At 59.3% G+C, this 20,092-nt stretch overlaps 1 protein-coding gene across 5 annotated transcripts in view; it reads right to left on the bottom strand.

The window, feature by feature from the left end:
* LRP1 (LDL receptor related protein 1) overlaps positions 1-20,092 on the bottom strand; it is a 159,921-nt gene that overhangs the window by 54,470 nt on the left and 85,359 nt on the right. For all 5 annotated transcript variants that reach the window (XM_067529664.1, XM_067529665.1, XM_067529666.1 and 2 more), the window contains exons 7-16: positions 15,875-16,037; positions 12,885-13,107; positions 11,327-11,516; positions 9,051-9,194; positions 6,048-6,284; positions 4,751-4,931; positions 3,047-3,269; positions 2,153-2,342; positions 1,092-1,217; positions 350-490 (exon numbers count right to left, since the gene is read on the bottom strand). In XM_067529664.1, coding sequence (XP_067385765.1) covers positions 350-490; positions 1,092-1,217; positions 2,153-2,342; positions 3,047-3,269; positions 4,751-4,931; positions 6,048-6,284; positions 9,051-9,194; positions 11,327-11,516; positions 12,885-13,107; positions 15,875-16,037 — 1,818 coding nt within the window. The remainder of the gene's footprint in view (positions 1-349; positions 491-1,091; positions 1,218-2,152; positions 2,343-3,046; positions 3,270-4,750; positions 4,932-6,047; positions 6,285-9,050; positions 9,195-11,326; positions 11,517-12,884; positions 13,108-15,874; positions 16,038-20,092) is intronic.

Genomic DNA, 20,092 nt, shown 5'->3' with positions numbered 1-20,092 from the left:
AACTGAGGCACGGAGCAGGGCTGGACTGGCTGAAGCTTACACAGGGAGACGGGGCAGAGCTGAACACAGAACCCAGGAGTCCTGACATTTTACCCCCCTCCTGCTCTAACCACTAGGCCCCACTCCCCTCCCAGAGCCGGGGACAGAACCCAGGAGTCCTGACCCCCCTCCCCAACCCCCCTGTTCTAGCCACGGTCTCCACCAGGTCACGAGCCCAGCACCAGCTCTGGATTTCTCTGGGGAAAGAGCTGCCTGAGTGGGTGGGGGTAGGGACGGCCGGGGGGGGGAAGGGCGCGGCAGGGGACGGTCTAACACGGCTGGAGCCCCCCAGCCTGAGGCTGCTACGCACAGCAGAGCTCCGGGGCCTCGTCGCTGTTGTCCAGGCAGTCGTTGTCCCCGTCGCATTTCCAGCGCTCTTGGATGCAGCGGCTGTTCTTGCAGGCGAACTCCCCAGGCTGGCACTGCGGAGGGGGGATGTAGGACGGGTTGGCTGCCAAAGAGAAAGCAGGAGGGGGTTGGTTTTGGCAGCGGCGGCGCACGGGGAGCCCTCCTGCGCCTCGCGTGCCGTTCCCGCCAGCCCCGGGCCAGGGTGGAACGCTCCCCGGCTCCGAGCGGCCGAGCTCAGCACTCGCATCCTGGGCGCTTCGGGGGAGCCGAACCAGGCAGCTTTGTCCCCACTTCACAGACGAGGAAACTGGCAACGCGGCGAGCCTGGGAGTCCTGGATCCCAGCCCTGAGCTGGGCCGGTGCCGCCTTCCCTCTCCTCCCACTCGCGTCTCACGTGCGGAGCCAGGCCGTTACAGCGCCACCGAGCCCTCCCCGTCCGCCCATCTCCAAGCGCTTCACAAGGGGCGCCCGTGACATTCACCCCATCGCACCGAGGGGGAAACTGAGGCACGGGGCGGTAATGGGACTCCCCCAAGGCCACCCAGCAGCAGACCCAGGAACAGACGCCCGGCGTCACCGCCGACTCAGCCAAGAGACCCGCTTCTCCTTCACATGGGGGACCCCCTAAAGCACGGCCCAGGGGAAAAGGGACGGGCTGTTATTTCTAATGGCACCGCCCCCCCGCGATCACCAACGCAACCTACCTTGGCAGGTGACGGAGTCCGGCCCCAGGAGCTGGTCCTCGGCGCAGGCGCATTGCCGGCCCCGGGGGATGGCCAGGCACAAGCTGCTGCAGCCTCCGTTGTTCACACGGCAGTCGTTGGTGCCCACTGCAGGAGGCAAGGCCGGGGGTGAGGACAGCGCGGGCCGGGGCAGGGCTGAGTGCAGGCAGCCCCCCCCCCCGACTGCAATGGGGGGGCTGCTGGGTGCCCAGCACCTGGGGAAAACCGGGACGCGTGGGGAGGGGCCAGCACAGGCCGTAGGGGGCCCCAATTCAGCACGGCGCTGAAGGATAGGCCGGGGTCAGCTCCGTGCTGCAGCAGGACCCTGGGGCGGAGGTATAGACGGACAGACAGATAGATGGGGTGCATGGGGATGGATGGATGGATAGACAGATGATGGGGTGGACGGACAGTGAAGGAGGGAGAGATGGAGGAAGGAGAGGGACCGTTTAGGCTGGGGGGGGGGTCTGGTTCTTGGCAGTGCTGAGCCCCCCCCCCAGTTCTTACTGGTCTACACTGGGCTTTGGATGGAACCGGGGAGAAAAGGAACGAATCCGGGAGCGAGCGGAGGCTGAGAACAATAATCGGGGAAACATCTGCAACATCACCCGGCCCATGGGACCATCCCCTAAGGGCGCTCCCGTCTCCCCTCCCCGGGCACAGGGCGGGCCGAGAGCCGGCTGACTGCAGGGAGCGACAGGGCCCAGCCCTGGGGTGGATCAGCCTGGAGCCCCGGGGTTCCTTTCCGGGGCAAGGAGGGGCTGGTTGGAGGCAACGGCCTGAAACGCCAGGAAGGTTTGTTCTGACCGGGCAGAAGAGGAAATGCCCCGAGGGCAGGACAGCGGCCGAGGCAGCGGGCAAGGAGCACCGGGGGTAGCAGCCGTGGGGCAGAGGGAGGGATCCAGGGGTAGCCGGCTCCCAGAGCTAGGGGCGCAGGGAGAAAGCCCCGAAACTGCAGCCCCGCGACAGAGCCAGGCCAGCGGGCTCCTGCCGAGAGCCGGGCTCCCCACCGCCCCGCAGCCCGTGCGCGCCCTCGCCCCTACCTTGCTGCTGCTGGGCGTCGTACATGCGGATCTCGAAGATGGGCGGTCGCTCGTTGCGCAGCAGGATGACGGCCTTGGAGGACTGGTCCAGCCGGTAGATGCTGCCGCTCCGGTACTCCGTCCAGAAGAGGAAGCTGCTGTAGTGGCAGAGCCCAAAGGCGTGGTTCAGCTCGGGGCCCTCGTAGACGATCTGCGGGGGGGAGGGAAGAGAGAAGGGGGCTCGTCCGGGTCCAGCGGGGTGCGGGGGCGCTCCGTGGAGGAACGGGGTTCTCAGCTCCAGAAGGCTGGGGGCAGCGGAGGAGGAGGACGGTCGAGGGGGCAACGTGCCGGGACGGTGGGATCTGGAGTCTCGATGCTGGAGACCGGCTGATGTTGTTATGGGGCGATGGCGCGAGTCCCCCCCTCTGATTCGGGTGGTGAAGCCCTGCCGGGGGCCGACCCTCCACCCCGACGGAAGTCAGGCGCCTGGACGCTTCTGAAAATCCCACCCAGCCCCTCGCTGCACCTTTGGGCACCTAAATCCTCTGGGCAACCAGGGCAACAGAGCCAGGAACTGAACCCAGGCGTCCAGGCTCTTCACTCCAAAGCCGCCCTGCCTGTGCCAGCTCGCCGGCGCCTCCGAGGACCCTGCTGCCGGGACACAGAGAGACAGCCCCAGCCCAAGGACATCTGGCAGGGAATCGGGCTGGCCCGGAGGGGACCCAGCAGGCTCCGGAGGTGGCGGCTGGGGACCAGCCGGCAGGATTGAGGAGATCAGACAGCCCTGCCGTTCCAGCGCCACCGACGCCCCTTGGGGAGCAGCGGGTGCAGGGCAGCGCCGCGGAAAGCCACGGCGGCCCGCATCGTGCTGAGGGGAGGGAGTCGGGGGGGGGGGGGGGGAGGGCGTCCACTCGCCTTGCGCTCGGTGCCGTTCAGAAAGATCATCTCGATGCGGTCGTAGAAGGCGTCCACCCAGTAGAGGACCTTGGCCGGGATGTCCAGGCTGAGCCCGTTGGGCCACAGCACCGTCTTGGAGGTGATGAAGACGTTGCGGTTGGAGCCGTCCATCCAGGCCCGCTCGATCTTGCCTCTCTTGCTGTCCTTGGGGTCCTCCTCCCAGTCAGTCCAGTACATCCAGCTGCGAGGGAGAGGTGTCAGGCAGCGCGGCCTAGTGGCTAGGCACTGGCTTGCGACGCAGGGGATCGGGGCTCTGTCCCTGGCTCTGCTGACGGCGGCCCAGGTCACCGCCTCTCGCTGCGCTTCACTTTCCCCCTCCCACCCTCCGCCTGTTTAGACCATGAGCTCCCCAGGGCAGGGACCGTCGCTCCATTTGTACAGCACAACGGGGCCTGATCTCAGCCGGGGCCTGTCGGTAACGGTTAACCGGGGGCCTGTCCTAAGCAGCGGCCGGGTGCCCCTCCCCAGCGGCTCTGCTGTTGGGTATTTTCAGCACGAATTCTTCCCCGGCATCCAATAACGCAGTCCAGGAAAGCCCTCTCCTGCCGGGCCGCTGGCCCCTGGGGAGTCAATCCTCGAAGCACATTTCCAGCCGGTTAAAGGCATCTCTACCCCCTCTCCCCGCCGAGAGCTATGGGGCCAACGCACGCACGGACACCAGGAGCCTGGCCCCCTTTGCCGCGGTAACGGGCCAGAAGTTGGCTGAGCCCAGGCCAGGCACGGTCCGGCAGGTCATTTCATGCCGCTGGCCAGCCCGTCGGCAACGGGCCCCGCTTACCCAGAGAGGGCTGGAGTCCCCTGGGGTCAGGGCCTCTGGCTGACCCCCTCCCACTGCTGACAGAACTAGCCGGGGTTAAATGGGAAACCCTGAGCCAGCCCCGGGTGTGGCGAGATTCCTGCCAGGACAGGGCAGGCGGCTGTTGCTGGGTGGGGGCACATCTTTGGCGGGAGGAAGCACGATCGCTGTCAAGGTTGGTGGGGCTAAATGTCTGACCTCCCATCTCCCCACGGCCGGCTGAGCACGGGACACGTGTGCGCACATTGCAATTCGGCTCCCCCCTCCTTCGCCCCCGCAGGCCTGTCTGAACTGCTCCCACAAGCAGGTTGTTCTGTGTGGGCGGCCAGGAGGCCCCCCCACTCGCAGAGTGTGGGAAGAGCCGCTTGGGAACGGACGGGCGGAGGTGGGCAGCAGCAAAGGAGGGATCCCTCTCGCCGCGGGAACTGCCGGAGGGAAATTTTCTGGCCTGGGTCACGCGGGAGGTCGGGCTAGACAGTCGCAATGGTCCAAATGGTGCCACTGCCCTGACCACAACCGGGACCAGGGCCCCATCCTGCCCAGCCCAGAAAAACAGCCCCTGCCCCAAAGAGCTTCCAATTGACACAGCTAAGGGGTGGGAGAAAGGAAGGACGGTTATTCCCATGTTACAGATGGAGGAGGGGCTACGGATCAGAGGGTAAAAGGTGGTTTAGGGGCGCCTGAAGATTTTGCACTAAGGGACGCGTCGACGGGCTCAGAGCATTAACCACCAACCCATCGCCCAGCCGGGGCGCTCCGGCTTTCCTCTCCACCCCCCTCCAGCGGATGAGCCGCTTTGTGCTTCACAGCCCGAAAGCGCCGCAGTCCATTTGCGGGATGCCGCGCCGCCGGGCGCCGCCACCCACCCGTTCAAGGGATCCACCACAATGGCTCTGGGGTGAGTCATCTTCCCCCCAATCAAAGTCTTCCTGGTCTGGGCGGCCTTCTCCAGCCGTGCGACGCTGATGGTCTTTTTGGGGCCATCGTCGGTCCAGTACAGGTTATTCCCCATCCAGTCCACGGCGACGCCTTCCACGTTGTGGATGCCTTCGAGGGAGAGAAAAATCACCAGTGAGAAACCCCCGGCGGGCAGGACAGGGCCTGCGTGAATCCTGGCACTCGCCGGGCCGTGGGCTCACTGCTGAAACGGTAGAGCCAGTGCATTCTGCCATGCACCCCTGGAGGTACCGGAGCAAGTCGGGGGGGGAAGGGGGGACGACGGACAGACGGAGGATGGAGCATTTGTCACGGGTTTGCCCCCGGGCGGCGCGAAGGTACTTAACGCCCTGAAGAGGGGCAGCGGATCAGCGGCCAAAAAGGACCTAGGGTCATCTCCCACCCGCGGTGAATCCCATCTGCAGCTTCGCGCTGGGCACAGCTCGCCACCCTTCAGTTCCCGTTCTAATGCCACGGGTCACTTCCGCAGCCCAGGGCACGTCACCTGCCTGGCCTGGGGGACCGTCTATTGTGCCAGTGTGGCCAGAGAGAGATGGCATGTGGGCAGCAGTAACACAAGCTGAGACTAGCCGGGCTACCTTTACCACTGGACAGGAGACACAGGAGCAGCACAGCAAAACCTGCTTTGGAGCAACCACTAGAGGGACCGAAATCAGTTGCACAGCAGGAGCCCATCTGCTAACGAGGGGCATAAGGTTTCACTTGGGGCAGGTGGGGTGCTCTCCTAGCAGTGCAGGTTACCTAATACAGGCTGGCTCCCTGGGCAGCTTTCGCTGAGGTTCCTCATGGTCATACTCCAGGGCATAACCTGACCCAACTGAAGGGTGGTCAGGAGGAAATGCCCCTGGCGGGTAGGTTAGTCCATAAGCTGCAGGGTTTCAGACACCTCCCTCTGCAGCGGCTGATGCCGGCCACTGCTGGGGACAGGACGCTAGGTTAGATGGACCCTGGTCCAATCCAGTCTGGCAAGTCCTGTGCTCCTGGGACACGCCGGGGGAAATAACAGCAGCAGCCCTCAGGCTCAGATCTGTCAGGGGCAGCCTCCTGGGGGGAGGCGGAAGGAAGAGGCATCGTCCTTCTGGCAATGACGGGCCTGAGGTCCGCGTCGCCCTGGAGCCAGAGGGGAGGGTTCCTCATTGCCTTTGCTGGGCTGGGCGCTGGGGCCCACCCGCACTGGCAGAGACCAAGGGCCGGGCCCTCCCGTACCATCTTTCAGGATGGTCTCGCGCTCCGTCCCGTCGATCTTCTGGCGCCCGATCAGGTAGCTGGTGGTGTCGGCGAAGTAGATGAAGCCCGTCTCAGCGTGGAAGTCCAGGGCGCGGGGATTCATCAGGTTCTCGATGGGGATCATGTGCTCGTCCGGCACCTTGGCCCCCATGTCCATTCCCCGGATGATGCCGGGGCGCCCTTTGCCGTACACCAGGAACAGCTCGTGCTCCGGTTCTGCAAGGCAAAGAAGGCGCAAGTCAGCCCGGGGAGGTTCGGCTGGGCAGGGCAGAGCCCGGCGAGTTCCTGGCAGGTGGTTCTGAGCCGCGCTGGGCTCCCAGAGCTTCGCCTGCTGCCCGGAGCACCCGTGTAGCAGCCCCGTGCAGCCACCCACCCTCTGGGCAGCCTGCAGACAGCCTGGGTCCCGGCGTGCAATGCAACAGCTTATGCATTGACAATCCCGTGGCAAGGAGGTAACCGCCCGGGAGGCTGGGGCAGAATGAAGGATGAGACCAGCCGTTCCAAGCCCACACCCCAGGCACCGGCACCCGCCCAGTGGGCAGGGGGCAGGCCCTCCGGGAGAGGGCGAAGTGGGTCACTGAGGCAGATGGTTTGTGAGCCCAGCTGGCTCTGAGGGAGGCGAGATTGGCTCTCTGGGGAGAGGGGATCGAGGGCGCGGGCTGTAGCCCACCGAGCTAGTTTCAGCACCTTCCTTTAGTCAGCAGTGACGTGAAGGAGCATCCAGGCCCGTATCCCGTCAGACCCCGGCTTAAGCAGTTAGCAGAAAGCTTTGAGCCTGGGTATTCTGGCTACCTGGCCTGGCAGTCAACTTGAGCTCTGGGGAACTGGGAAAGGCATGTCCAAGGGGGACGTGTCTACCAGACAAGCACAAGAACCCGGAGCTGATCTCAGGCCTGGATATTTTAGGATAAATTGTTGGCAAAGGCACTTACTTTGGCAAGGCACTGACGTGCATGGCAACAAAAATGAATTGGGGGCTGGAGCACATGACTTATGAGGAGAGGCTGAGGAAACTGGGCTTGTTTAGTCTGCAGCAGAGAAGAATGAGGGGGGATTTGCTAGCAGCCTGCAACTACCTGAAGGGGGCTCCAGGGAGGATGGAGCTAGGCTGTTCTCAGTGGTGGCAGATGACAGAACTAGGAGCAATGGTCTCAAGTTACAGTGGGGCAGGTCTAGGTTGAATATTAGGAAAAGCTTTTTCCCTAGGCGGGTGGTGAAGCACAGGAATGGGTTACCTGGGGAATCTCCATCCTTAGAGGTTTTTAAGGCCCGGCTTGACAAGGCCCTGGCTGGGATGATTTAGTCGAGGTTCGTCCTGCTCTGAGCAGGGGATTGGACTAGGTGACCTCCTGGGGTCCCTTCCAGCCCCCATCGTCTAGGATTCTATGGTAATAAATTCAGATATACTGACCTATAGGATCCAGATGCCCCGACATTATTAGCGTGAGGAAGTCAGATGTGGACACGGGAGGATGGGCAGTTGATGAATATTCATGACAGCCCCATGGCCCCATCACAGGCCAGACTACCACGGAAGAAGGCTTGGCCGACCTCTATCGGGATCTAGACCACGGGACTCGCTTGGTGTTCCAGGGACAGGGCTGGACCTTCATCTCTGATCGCCACATCTCCCAGGAAGGCATCACCGTCACTTGGGATTTTTGCCTCCTTCTTACATGGCTCAGAGCTTTTGTGTCTTTACGAATTGTGCTAATAAAACTGCCGGAAGCTCTGCTCTGCCCTCAGTGCGAGCGGCGCGGTTGTGGCCACCGGGACTCCCAAGCGGAAAAGGAATGATGCATTGCGCCTGATTCTGGGACTCGACCCCTGCAATCCCCCAGTTCTTTGAATCCGAATTAATTGGGAACCAATAATCATCAATAACCGCTAAGGAATCGGGCCACAGGGCTGAGCGGCGCTGAGGGAGGGCCCCTGGGAGTGGATGAACTTCGGGAAAAGGCGTGAGATGAGTTTTACAGCAGATCGTTGTTGCTTTTTGTTCACATCCCGGCTTCCAGGCCCAGCAGCGCGTTTGGGCTTCGGAGAGCGTGTAGGCTGGAAAACCACCCACACACCCCACTGGGCCACCGGGCGGCTGTTTTGTCGGGGACAGCCGGGGTCACCACAACGTGGCACTGACACGCACCAAACGGATTCTTTCCTCTGTGACTCGCACAACGCCCTCGATGTTAACAACATGCAGGGGGGGGAAAATCTGTGTGTCAGCAAATCCCTTCCAAAATGTCAGCTGAAACTACCCACTGCTGAGGATGTGGGCTGGGATGGGAAAAATGGGAAATGAAGCAACACCCAGTGACTAACGTAATCGTGTTTTTCACTTTGTGGCTTTTAACAACGGATCCTCTTTGCTGCCCCGGTTTTAATTCGAGGTTGTACGCAGCTTGCCCATCCAGCGTTAACCACAAGCCAAAGAACAGTTTCTAGTTGCTATGAGAACCGATCGCCCCAGGAGGTTTCCAGGGCCAGTAAGTTTCCTACCCCACAGTGGGATGTCCCACCTATTCCTAGCACTCCAGGCCCTTGTGCTGGTAACACAGAGACATTCCTGATTTAAAACAATTCATAGAATCCCACCCCCCAAACCCGAGGGATTAGCTCCATTGTACAGAGTCCCAGAACACAAGCTTTTCCAGACCTTGCTCTGTAATTGTTCCATTGCACCAAGCCCGCAACTGCACGCACGGATGGAGCTCGGCGTGCACAAGTGCCCCTTTGTGCACACACAAATGCACCTGTTCTGCATGCAGCTCTCTCTGAATGCACAACTGCCTGATTTGCACACACAAACAGGGGTGTTATCCACGCAGCTGCCGCCAGACTGTCTGCACACTTCCCAAGGCAACGGCTTCTCTCCCTCCCTTCCCGCTGTGCCCCTTTGCTCCTCCCCAGCGAAGCTGCAGTTCAGGCTCCCTCTCGAGCCGACCCCCTGTTCCGGCTCCTGGATCACAAAACTCTACTCACTTTTGCAAGACTTCCCGTCACTGCCCAAGCTGAATCCAGATCGGCACCGGCAGGTCCGGGTCTTGTGGCTGTTCCCAAGGAGGCAGATGTCGGAACAGCCTCCAGGTTTGCCGAACTGGTCCGGTTCACAGGCGTGGCTTCTCACTTTAACAGCAAAGACCATCCAACCCCATCAATGCCTTTCCAGGACAAAGCCCTTCCCTTGGAAACACCGCCCTGGCCTTCCAAGCTGCAGGGAGGCGGCTGAGCGCTAGGCACAAGGGCCTTGTGGTTACAGGGCTGGACTGGGGTCCAGGGGACCTACATTCAATTCTTGCCTCTGCCACCAACTCCCTGTATGATCTGGGGACAATCACGTCATCTCTGTAGGTCTCAATTCCCAACGGGTAAAGGGCCAATGCTGCCATCTGGCCCTTGTATGGCGCTGCCCCCAGCATGCTAGTATTCTCCCCTGTCTACAGAGAGGGAAACCGAGGCACAGCAAAGCGAAGGGACTTGTCCAAGGTCACCCAGGAAGTCAGTGGCGGAGTGCCAGCCCAGCGCCCCATCCACCAGGCAGCACTGTCTCTGTCCTCTACCAAGCCTGTGTGTTTGGACGGGCAGCCTTTAGGGGCAGGGATTCTCCCACTCTACACAGCGCCACCCCAATCTCCAGGTGGGGTTTCCAGATGCTCAATAACAAGCCAGCGTTGGCCGATTCTGTTCCCAGGCCGGCCAGGCATGTCCAGGGTGCGAGTTGCCCCTGGAAACCGGCCCTGATCGTGCAGGGCTCCCCGCGCCGAAACCCTCCGCTTCGTTTGGCCAGAGACGCTAAGAGGATTTTGAACTTGCAAATTGATTAACTACAAGGAAGGTGGGAGGGAGGGAGGGGGAGACAATCCGCCCCGCGCTGGAGCCCTGCACCACGCCGAAGGATTTCTGGCATAGAGGCGCACCAGGGAGGAACAGGTTAGGGCCAGCGAGGGCAGGAAAGCAGCAGCCTTACAAGGGAGCCATGAATATTTCAAAATGCCTCATCTGCTCCATTTTCCTTCCCTCCTTCCCGCGAGATGGAAATGAATCAAGCCGGCACAAGCACCAGCCGACAAAGCCGCTAGGGACAGCTGTCATTTCTCTCTCTCCTGGAGAGAGACAGCAGAGGACGGAAAGGCGCCGGATGAGCAGCAACCAATTAAAATGTTGGCTCGGCCTAAGCCGCCCAGAGGAAAGAAACACTCAAGAGTCCCTGCTGGTTTCAGGGTGGGGGAGCAATGGGGGAGCCCCCAAGGGACAATGGCGATGCCTGGGGCCCGAGTGCCCTCCACAGACGGCTGCCGGGAACCTCGGCCAGCCTCCACCGAAGTCTTTAGGCTCCTAAATATCTCTGTGGATCTGGGCCTATTCTCCTCTGTGTGCCTCAGTTTCCCGCTCTGTCAGATGGGGCTAATGTTAGCTACGTGCCCCACAGAGGGTAAAGGAACCAGGCTGTGCCAAGAGCGCCGAGCTCAGGGGTTGACGGCGCTGATGAAATGAAAAGCCGGGAAGGAGGGGGGGACACACCGGGGAAGCTCAGAGCGGTGCAAATCGCCCGACAGGGTGGAAATGGCTTTTAACAACCCCCGTGTCTGCCTCGAGCCAGGGAGCGAAGCTAATGAGTCACCTCCCAGCTAACGAATCGCATTCCCCCACCAGCTGGGGATGCACCGGGGGCGCACTCCCATACCCAAGCCATAACGGGTCCCTCTGGGAGCAGAGAGGGGGTGCTTTGGCCTATGACCCCCACTATTGCTCATGGGGAAGGGATGCTCCTCCCCAGCCCCCACACACCATGTGGCTCTGGGTGCTCCACACGCTTTTTACAGGACCCAGTTGAAGACTAGCGTCGCACGGGGGAGGGGGGGAGGCAGAAAAGAGGTTTGGATGGACCAGTGGGTCTGACCCCACATGGTGCGATACAGCACTCAGCGGGGCCCAGAAGCCGGCTCCCTTTGTCTTTGCAAGTCACGTCTAATTTCAGGCCCACGCCTCTCCAGTTCCCTGGAACTATCACACCCTTTCTCCCCGCTGGGGTTTCACGCCCGGGCCACACTTTGCTCAAATAAATAAGCCGGGCCCTGGGGCAGCCTGAAGCCAGACTCCCCGTGCCCCGTCCCAGCCCGTCCAACGAGCTGCGCCCCTTCTCTGGGTGCCCCCATCGCTTCCGTGCAGGCTCCCAAACCCCGACAGCTGAGGGAGGGATTCGTGATCGCACGCCAGCCCTCACCGCGCGGTCGCAAGCTGCAGCTCAGCCCCCCTACCTGTGGGTTGCCGTCGCTGGTGGTAAATATGCAGGGCCCCTCCCTTGTCCACCCTGGTGACCACCTGGTACTCGGTGCTGTTGAAGCGGTTGACCCGGATGACGCTGGTTTTCTGCTGGGCGTTGGCATTGTCCGAGTTGGTGGCGTACAGGTAGTTCTCGAAGACAGTCAGGCCGTAGAGATGCTCAATCTGAAAGGCACGGCACCCGGGGCAAGCGTGAGCAAACGGCCCCAGGAGCGGAGCCTGGGATCCCCGTCTCTCGCGCTCTCTGAGTACTCGTGCAGGGGGTGACGGGCAGCCTCACGAATCTGTCCTGGCTAGACCAGGGAAATGGGGTGTGTGGAGCGAGCGTGTCATCCAACAAGCGTGTTGGACACCAGGCAGCACCAGAGCTGGGCGGGAAAAGGTTTTCCCATCCCGGGAGAATTTCTGAGACTTAAAATGAAAAAGAAAAAATTCCCATCCTGAATCAGGACGAAAAAGTCAAAATCTCAAAACTTTTCCCAAACCGACAAGCCAATTTTTTTTTTCAGATCAGCTCCGTCAGCTAATTTCAACCTTTAAAAAAAAAAATCCCACTTTTTCCTTTTGTTGAGATGAACTCCAGTGTCTACGCCAAACAATCATTCTGAACCTTTCTTTTGAAAAGGTTTTGTCAATTCTGAACGTGTTTTTCGCCCCCCCAAACAAAGGTTTCAAATTGGGAGATTCCCTGAACCTGCCCCATTCCCGCAAACAGTCTCAGGTCTGACAAACTGGCGTTTTCTGATGAAAAACTGGTGAACCGGAAAATTCCCAACCAGCTCTACTGAGCAGGAAGCACAGACAACAGCCAGCTGCAGTTCCAGCCATGCCTGTGAAAGACCCTCTGCAGTGCCGGAGAGGTATCCTGGGGCATCCCTAGTTGCTAGACGTGGGGTGTTGTTAGAAGGTGCAAGATAACATGTCCTACAACTCTAGAGAAGCTGTGCACGTGGGGAGCAGGGGGCGTTAACCAAACCAGCACAGCGTGCATTACTGCCCATCCCGCCTCGCCTGCATGAGGCTCTAACTCTTGCTCAGTACCACCTTCCAAGACACCTTTAAATCCTCATCTAGACGAGGCCGCTGGGTTTAAAAGCGGCTTGCTTCTATTTAGCTTAAAACGGCTCCCGAGAGACTTCAGCTAAATCTGGCTTAAACCAGAATCGTCGCATCCGCACGGCCGTTTACAAATCACACCGTTACATTAATTCGGTGCCGCCGTGCCGGCACGTGAGCCCCGGGTCCAGAAGTCAATAGGTTTACAAGCGAACACTGAAGAGGTGCTGCTCTCACATCAGTTTAGGAGAGGGCTGCGCCATGGTCCAGACAAGGCCCTAGACCAAGCCTGTGAGGGTATCAAAAGGAAGCAGGCACTGAGATAAACCATTTGTACAGCACCTGGCACACGGTGGGAGCTCCAAGGCACCTAACAAATAACAATGACCACATACAGAGCTCTGATCTCTAGCGATTTCTAGGTCTGGCCCCCTCTCTGTGCCCGGGGCTCCCCCCTGCTGGCCGGGGCTCGCTCACCAAGATGCCCTGGATGATGGTGTGCCGGTTCTTGCCCTCATAATCCACCACCTCGATGTAGTCCAGGTAGGCGTCGGCCCAATACACCAGCCGGCTGACCAAGTCCAAGGTGATTCCGTGGGGGAAGACGATCTTGCTGTCTACCAGCTTGGTGCGGTTCTGTCCGTCCATGTCGCAGCGTTCCACCTTGGGGATCTGCCCGTAGTCGGTGAAGAAGACCTTTCTGTGGGTGGAGGGAAGCAGGGGGGGGGACATAAGAGCTCAGCGGAGGGGGGTGGGGCTTCTTCCAAAGAGCTGGGGGGGACCCACACTCAAGTGCCCACAAGTGCACATCCACCCACTCACGCATGCACGCACGCCCGTGCACGCACGAAAGCAGGCCCACACATGAAAGCAGGCGCACATGCAGGCACACAAAGGAATGCGCACACACGCTCGCTGCCATTACCAAAGCGTTTATTAGCCTGCTCAGAGGAGGAAGGGATACTCCTCACTAGAGCCCTGCACAAATACAAATGTTGTACCCGCATCCGAGCCGTAAAAACGCTCCGTGGATATCCGCTTGAGAGCTGCGAATCTGCAGGGCTCTACTCATCCCCTAGCCACAGGTAAGGAACGGCCCAGCTGGGATCACTGTGCCCAGAGAAACAGCCGCGTTTCTCGGCTGTCGCTGACCGCGGCATTTAGAATTGAGAACGGCTCCATTATTTCAATGTTGAGGAGGTCTAATCAGTCCTGCCTCGGCGTGGGGGACTGGACTAGACGACCTCGCGAGTTCCCATCCAGCCAGACGTTTCTTTGACTTTGTAACGCAGCAAGAAGAGCCGGCCACAAGCTGTGGCCAGCCACGGCCTGTTCTGCCCCCCAGCAGGCCGGAACCCTGCATCTCAAAATTCACAGTTTCCCAGGCCAGGAGGGACCATTGTGCTCATCTAATGTGGCCTCCGGCACAGCCCGGGCCAGAGAAAGTTCCCCGAATAGTTCCTAGGGCAGATCTGAGAGAAAAACCTCCAGTCCTGATGTAAAAATGGCCCGTGATGGAGAAGTCACCGTGATCCTTGGTAAATTATTCCAGCAGTCCATTACTCTCGGCTCATGTTAGATCCTTCTCTGCTAGACCGAAGAACTCACTGGTAAATAGCTGGTCTCCACGTAGGTACTCACAGACAGAGATCGAGTTGCCCTTTAACAGTCTCTTTATTAAACTAAACAGATTGTGTCTGTGAGTCTCTCACTCGAAGGCAGGTTTTCTAATTCCTTAATCATTCTCATGGCTCTTCTCTGAACCCTCCTCGAATTATCAACATCCTTCATGAATGGCGGACACCAGAACGGGACGAGATTCCCCCGTGTGTGCATCCTGGGATGGCATGAGATCTTTTAGCAACAGCGTCCCACTGGGAGCTCATGTTCAGCTGATTATCTACCATGACCCCCCACTCTTTCAGAGTCACTGCTTCCCCGGAGAGAGCCCCGCATCCCAGGAGGACGGCTGATGTTTTCTGTTCCGAGATCTGTACATTTCCCCGTCGTAAAATGGAAGATGACCTTTAGTCTGGACAGCCTCGGTCAACAGCTCCACTCAGGAATGTTACTTTGCATCCGCAGAGCGACCAGGCCTTGCTACCTTCATTCGCTGACCCCCACCTGCACCCCTCCCGCCCCCGCGTATCTCCTCCTCCAAACAAGGCCTGAGTCGACACGTTTGGAAATTAAGAGGTGTTGGAAAAAACAACTCTCCTGGGTAGCTGATATTTTGTTTGGTCCAGGAGGTGAGACCGCAGGGAAATGCACGTGGCTGGAACACACACGCGTGTGCACAGAGTACACAGCGGGATTGCACTCACACACACTCACGCACACAGAACAGCTTCCAGATTCCACAATCCATTCCCTTTCTGCCCAGAGCTTCCTTCCACTCAGATTTTCTCGTGCTCGTTTTTTTTCTGTAGCTACCAAGCACACTGCAAGCTGGGCTGATGATTCAGCGTCACCAGACCAGCTCCCCGGTGCACAAGATTTCCCAAAAGGCAGTTGCTCAGAGTGCCGTTACCTGAATTTAACACAGGATGTCAATGTACGTGGAGGGAGACATTAATCCCGCATTAAGGATATGACACATCTTAGTTCCTTAAAACCATTAGAGAGAGAGTACATTCATGCTGACAGCTGCAGCGCCTTACTGCTTCGGTCAGCGGCTCACCCCCTCTAGAGCGGGGAGAATTGAGATGCCAGCCGCAAACGTCCCAGAACGAAGGGGAAGCAGCTTCACCGATGAGGAACCTCAGCCCTCGCTGGAGGGTTAAAATAGGTTGAGTTTGCCAGGGGGTAAAAATTCAAGATCAGACCCAAACTGGCCCCCCCCCCCGTAGAACAGAGTATGGAGAGGGCTCCCAAATCTCCATCACCGATGGCCATTTAAAGGACCCCGGGGGGAGAACACAGCAACAGAAACACGGAGGGCGTTTTGCTAACATTCCCTTGCCTACACTGGTCTGAGATCTGGCGTTAATTCCTAGCTTTACGGCAGACTGGCCGGGCGACTTGGGGCGAGTCACCGGTTCTCTCCTGGCCTGTTTCCTCATCTGTCAAAAGGGGAGGATGACCCCTCGTCCACTTAGCCTGTCGGAGTCAAAGGTCTCGGAAGGACTTGCTCGGCTCGTTCTCGGGTCTCTGCCTGCAAAACCAGCGGGTGCTCAGAGCGCCTCCCGCTGCGCTAGCGTGACCATCGCTCGCTCTGCATCCGCGCAACGCCCGGCACAGCCAGGCCCTGATCTCAGCTGGGAAACCCAGCCAGTAATAAAGCAGGAAGCACCAGACAGACCCGGGGAGGTTACACGTCCGGTTGAGCCGTCCCTGTGGCCGGACTGGTCGAGGGACAGCGCGATGGTTTCCTACTGGGCCGTTACGTTCACATTTAAGGGACTGAGCTCAGAGAACAAGGGCTTAGCTGGCCCCGCCCCCCAGCCGGACACCCGGCCCCCTCTCACCCCATGGCTGGGTCCAGCGCAATGCCCTTGGGGTTGTAGAGCTCCAGGTCGAGCAGCGTGACGCAGGTGTCCCCGTTCCTGTTGCAGACGAAGATCCGGTCGTCGATGTCATCCACAAAGTAGAAGTTGCCGGTGAGCCAGTCGATGGCCATCTGCTCCACATCTAGAGGGGGACAGAGGCAGATTAGGCTGACACTGAGCTGAAGCTGGGCTAACCGGAGCCGGACGCGCCTGAAAAGCGCAACGGCCGGGAGCTGAGCAGTTCTGCAACGCCAGCTCTTATTTAGCAGCCCCAAAGGGAGCGGAGCCTCGGCCCCTCGGAAATCCGGGTCTGGGCTCTCTGGGAAATCACGCCCCAAGGGTCTGCATCACAACCCCCCGCCCCCAGCTGGCACTGCCCGGCCCCCTCCTCAGAGAAAAACAAATGGGCCACAAGGGCAGGGGTGGCGTGAGCTGAAGGGGAAAAGGGGAAAGGAACAGAACTGGGGGAGGAGAGAAGACGACAGAGAAGGGAGGTGCAGCAGAAGCAGCCCTGAGAGGGATGAGGGTCGCCCTGTTCATATGGCTCCCGCCCTGCTGGACATTTCAGCTGGGAATTTCTAAGTCACCTAAGGGAGTCAGGCCCCAAATCCCATGGGTCCTGAACCCGCTAGGGCTCATTTGGGGGGGGGAGGTTAAAAAAAACTGGGCGTGTTTCGTCTTGAGAAAGGAAGGACTGACGGGCGCCCCGAGAACAGACTTTGGCTATGCTGAGGGGTGTCAGAAGGAGGCCGGAGATCGGCTGTTCTCCACGGTCCCTGAAGGCAGGACGAGAAGCCAGGGGCTTCGTCTGCAGCCTGGGAGATCTTGGTCAGACGTCAGGAAAAACTGTCTGCCTCTCAAGACCAGGAGGCGCTGGGCCAGGCGTCCAAGGGAGGCTGGGGAATCCCCGTCACGGGAGAGTCTGAAGCAGAGGTGGGACACACACCTGGCAGGGCAGGTCTAGGTTTACTGGGTCCTGCCTGATGCCGGGGGCTGGCCCGGCTGACCTCGCGAGGTCCCTCCCAGCCCTGCACGTCTACGGCTCCGGGTTCAAAGCTCCACGCACAGCAGCAGTACAAGCCCAGGCGAACGGGAGCTTTCCAGTGGGTTTCGTCGCAGGCCTAGCGGAGGCCCCTGGTTGAAGGCGGCGGTCGGTTCCGGGAGAACAGAGCTGCACCGAGGGGAGCTGGGAGAAACGGCTCTAAACGCCGCAGCAGGGGATCCCTCTTCCAGCCAGGGACGCACTCAGCGCAGCACAAAGCCGGGGCGCGGGAGGGCATGCGCCACGCTCCCGGGCTCCCGTCGGCCAGGCCAGGGGGAGGCGGAGGGGAACCGGGCGGCATTAATCCACCCAAGGCACCGACGCCGGTGACAGTCGGAACCTGGCACGGGGGGTTTAAGGAGTGGATTAAAACCAACAAGAGCCCGTTAAATCGGATAAACCAAGGCACCCGCATTCCTTCCCTCCAAACAGGTCGGCGTCCTGTGGAGCTGGCTTAGCGGACCCAGGGCAGTCTGGTGCAGAGAAACCTCTTCAGTTAACAGCCCAAGTTCTCCTCTTTCCCTGGGGTGTGGAGTGGGGGGGGGGGGCAACGTGACCGATGTGTGTAGGACACTGGGTCAGGAGTCAGGGTACCTGGTTACTACTCCCACCGACCAGCTCTCTGACCCTGGGCAAGACCCCACGCCCCTCCCAAAGCTGGGCAGAGAACCCAAGAGTCCAGGCCCCTCACCTCCCCTACACTCCAACCACTAGACTCCACTCCCCCTCCTAGCGAGTGACAGAAAACCCAGGTGTCCTGACCACATTGTCAGAGGAAGGGCACGTGTGAGGTAACTTTTGGGTTTTGATCTGATCTTTGGGAGTGGGGAGAGTGAAAAGAACCCAGGAGTCCTGGATCCCAGCCTCTTCCTCCGGCCGTCCTCTGTCTTTTCTATTCAGACTGCTAGTTCTTTGGGGCAGGGACTTCCTACTACTCTGTGTTTCTCAGACCATTTATAGCCTTTTTTTTTTTTTTTTTTTTTAATTTTCTTAGCACTAAGCATCTCCAGACGCCTCATTGCTTTGTTTCAGTCCCCAGCAGTTTGTAGGGACGGCTGCAAATCTCATTACACCCCCTTCCCCCCTCCGCCGCCCACAACAGACAGATGCAAAAGTAACATTAAAAACACTTAAGGCAGAGATGCCTCAGTGCGGGCCGAATTCATCCATCTCGCCCCCCACCCTCCTGGCCATGGATAGTGCCCACGGGTCTGCAATTCAAACAGAAACCAGCCAGGGTTCAGGGTCAATTTACACAAGCCACCACGAGGAAGAAGGGGGGGGAAAGCTCTGGAAATGTTTTTGGTGGAGGTGACGTGGCCGGTAGCAAGGTTCTTATTCCAGTCACAAAGACTCGGCTAATAAAGGCTGTGCCAAGATCGACACAAATCACATTAAAGCAGCGACTCTTCCAGCCACTTCCTCTCCAGCCCCCGGCTGGGCTGCTGAGGGGATGCTTCTTGAGCGAATCTCAGATAAGCCCAACCACGGCTGACTGCGTCTGGCACCAAGAAAGGAGAAAGCTGACACGGCCTGCAACGGACAAGGGGAGCGATAGGTCCCAAGAGGGGAAAGCCAGGCAGAAAGGCCGAGGGGGCAAAAGGACAAAACTCCATCAGTAAAAACAGCATCCACCTCTTCTCTTGTGCAACAATCCCTGTTCTCGCAGCGTTACCGTGGCTACAGGCCAGCCAGCGTGTCCGTTTCAACCCTGCCTTCTCGGGCAGGTACCGACCCCGGGCAGTGAGTGGGCCAGATCGGGAGCAGGCCTGCACTGAGAGAACGGGAGGGGGGCCCAGAGAGCTGAAAAGGTGTAAACTCAGGATAGAATTTTGCCTTGGCTGAAACTTTGAGGGCAAGCGGGGAGTTGCTGAGATACCAGAGGGACGGTCGCCGCAGTAGACAGACAGACAGAGGGGGGTGCATGGGGACAGACCGACAGACAGGAAATTCTTTTCTCCTAACCTAAATCCTGCTGAGGAGGGTCACCATGGAAAGCCTGACAAGAACGTCTACCCCTCCTCCATCCATCGAGATTCCTCCACTCGCCCCCACATCTGCCCCTTTCGATTGTTCTGCCCCACACGTACCTCGCCATCTATCACTGCCCACCATGCTGACCAACACCGCCTCGGCCCGGCCCACCTGCCTGTCTGTCTGTCTCCACCCGCCCTCTCTCGTCTTCTACTTCGATTGTGAGCTCCGAGAGGCAGGGACCCTTGAGTTTATACAGCACCTAGCGCAGTGGACTCCTGGCCCAAGATAACAACAACATCTGTCCATCAATGCCTATACTCATCTCTCCCGCCGACAGCCACTCAAGATCTAGCTAAGGTTTTTCTAGAGCTGCGCTACCCATGGGCAATCTCGATGCCAGGGACCCTCCACTTGGAAGATTCCCTCGCCCGCCCGGTTCGTGATCTCCAAGAGGCTGAGTTCCTCTGGCTCCAATAACGTCAGAAACATCTTCCCTTCCTCACCCAGCTGCGTAACAGGCAGCTCTCGCGGCCCGCGAACACATGCCGACTTTGCTGACAGCGAAACCTGACTCACTGCAAATACGTGCAGGGAAAATTCTTTTCGCTGCTGGAAAAACAACGTAATGAGGTTTTCCAACGAGCATCCCAAAGTTTGGAAACGGCGATGGCCAGACCTACGCGGAGCTGCGGGAACGCCAGCAGGAGGCGGGGGCTGACTGTCGTGTACGGGAGTGGAGGAGTATCTCTTGAAAGAGTTTGGGGACCTTCTAGTGCGGTCTCATTTTCTTCAGTTCCAGACTCCACCAGGACCTGGCCTGGGCAGTAGGTAACGAGGCCCAGTCAGTTCACACAGAGCTTGTGAATGCCGGGCTTTAGATCCCACCTGGGTCAAGGAGGGGTTTTCCGTTTTTAAACATTGCAGAAAAGCAAAGACACAACAGAATCGAGGCCGGGGCCGGCCAGCGTCCCCCACCTTCCAGCTGGGTAACCAACCCTCCCATCCCACAGCCGGGGCAGCAAGACGCGCTCACCCCTGACATCCAGGTTCCTTTTAATAAAGGGTTTATGGCTGATGCAGATGGCCACAGGCACATGGGCGGAAGAAGGCGATCGAGGTGGTTATAAGCCAGGTCGCGACGCCGTGCAATGAGGCAGGCATCCTTTATTAACCCTTTC

This window comes from Emydura macquarii, unplaced genomic scaffold (genome assembly GCF_026122565.2).
Source record: "Emydura macquarii macquarii isolate MOO-44397 ecotype Brisbane River unplaced genomic scaffold, CSIRO-AGI_Emac_v2 contig_2994, whole genome shotgun sequence".
NCBI lineage: Eukaryota > Metazoa > Chordata > Testudines > Chelidae > Emydura > Emydura macquarii.
The sequence above is the reverse complement of the archived record's forward strand: the minus strand, read 5'-3'. Positions and strand labels throughout refer to the sequence as shown.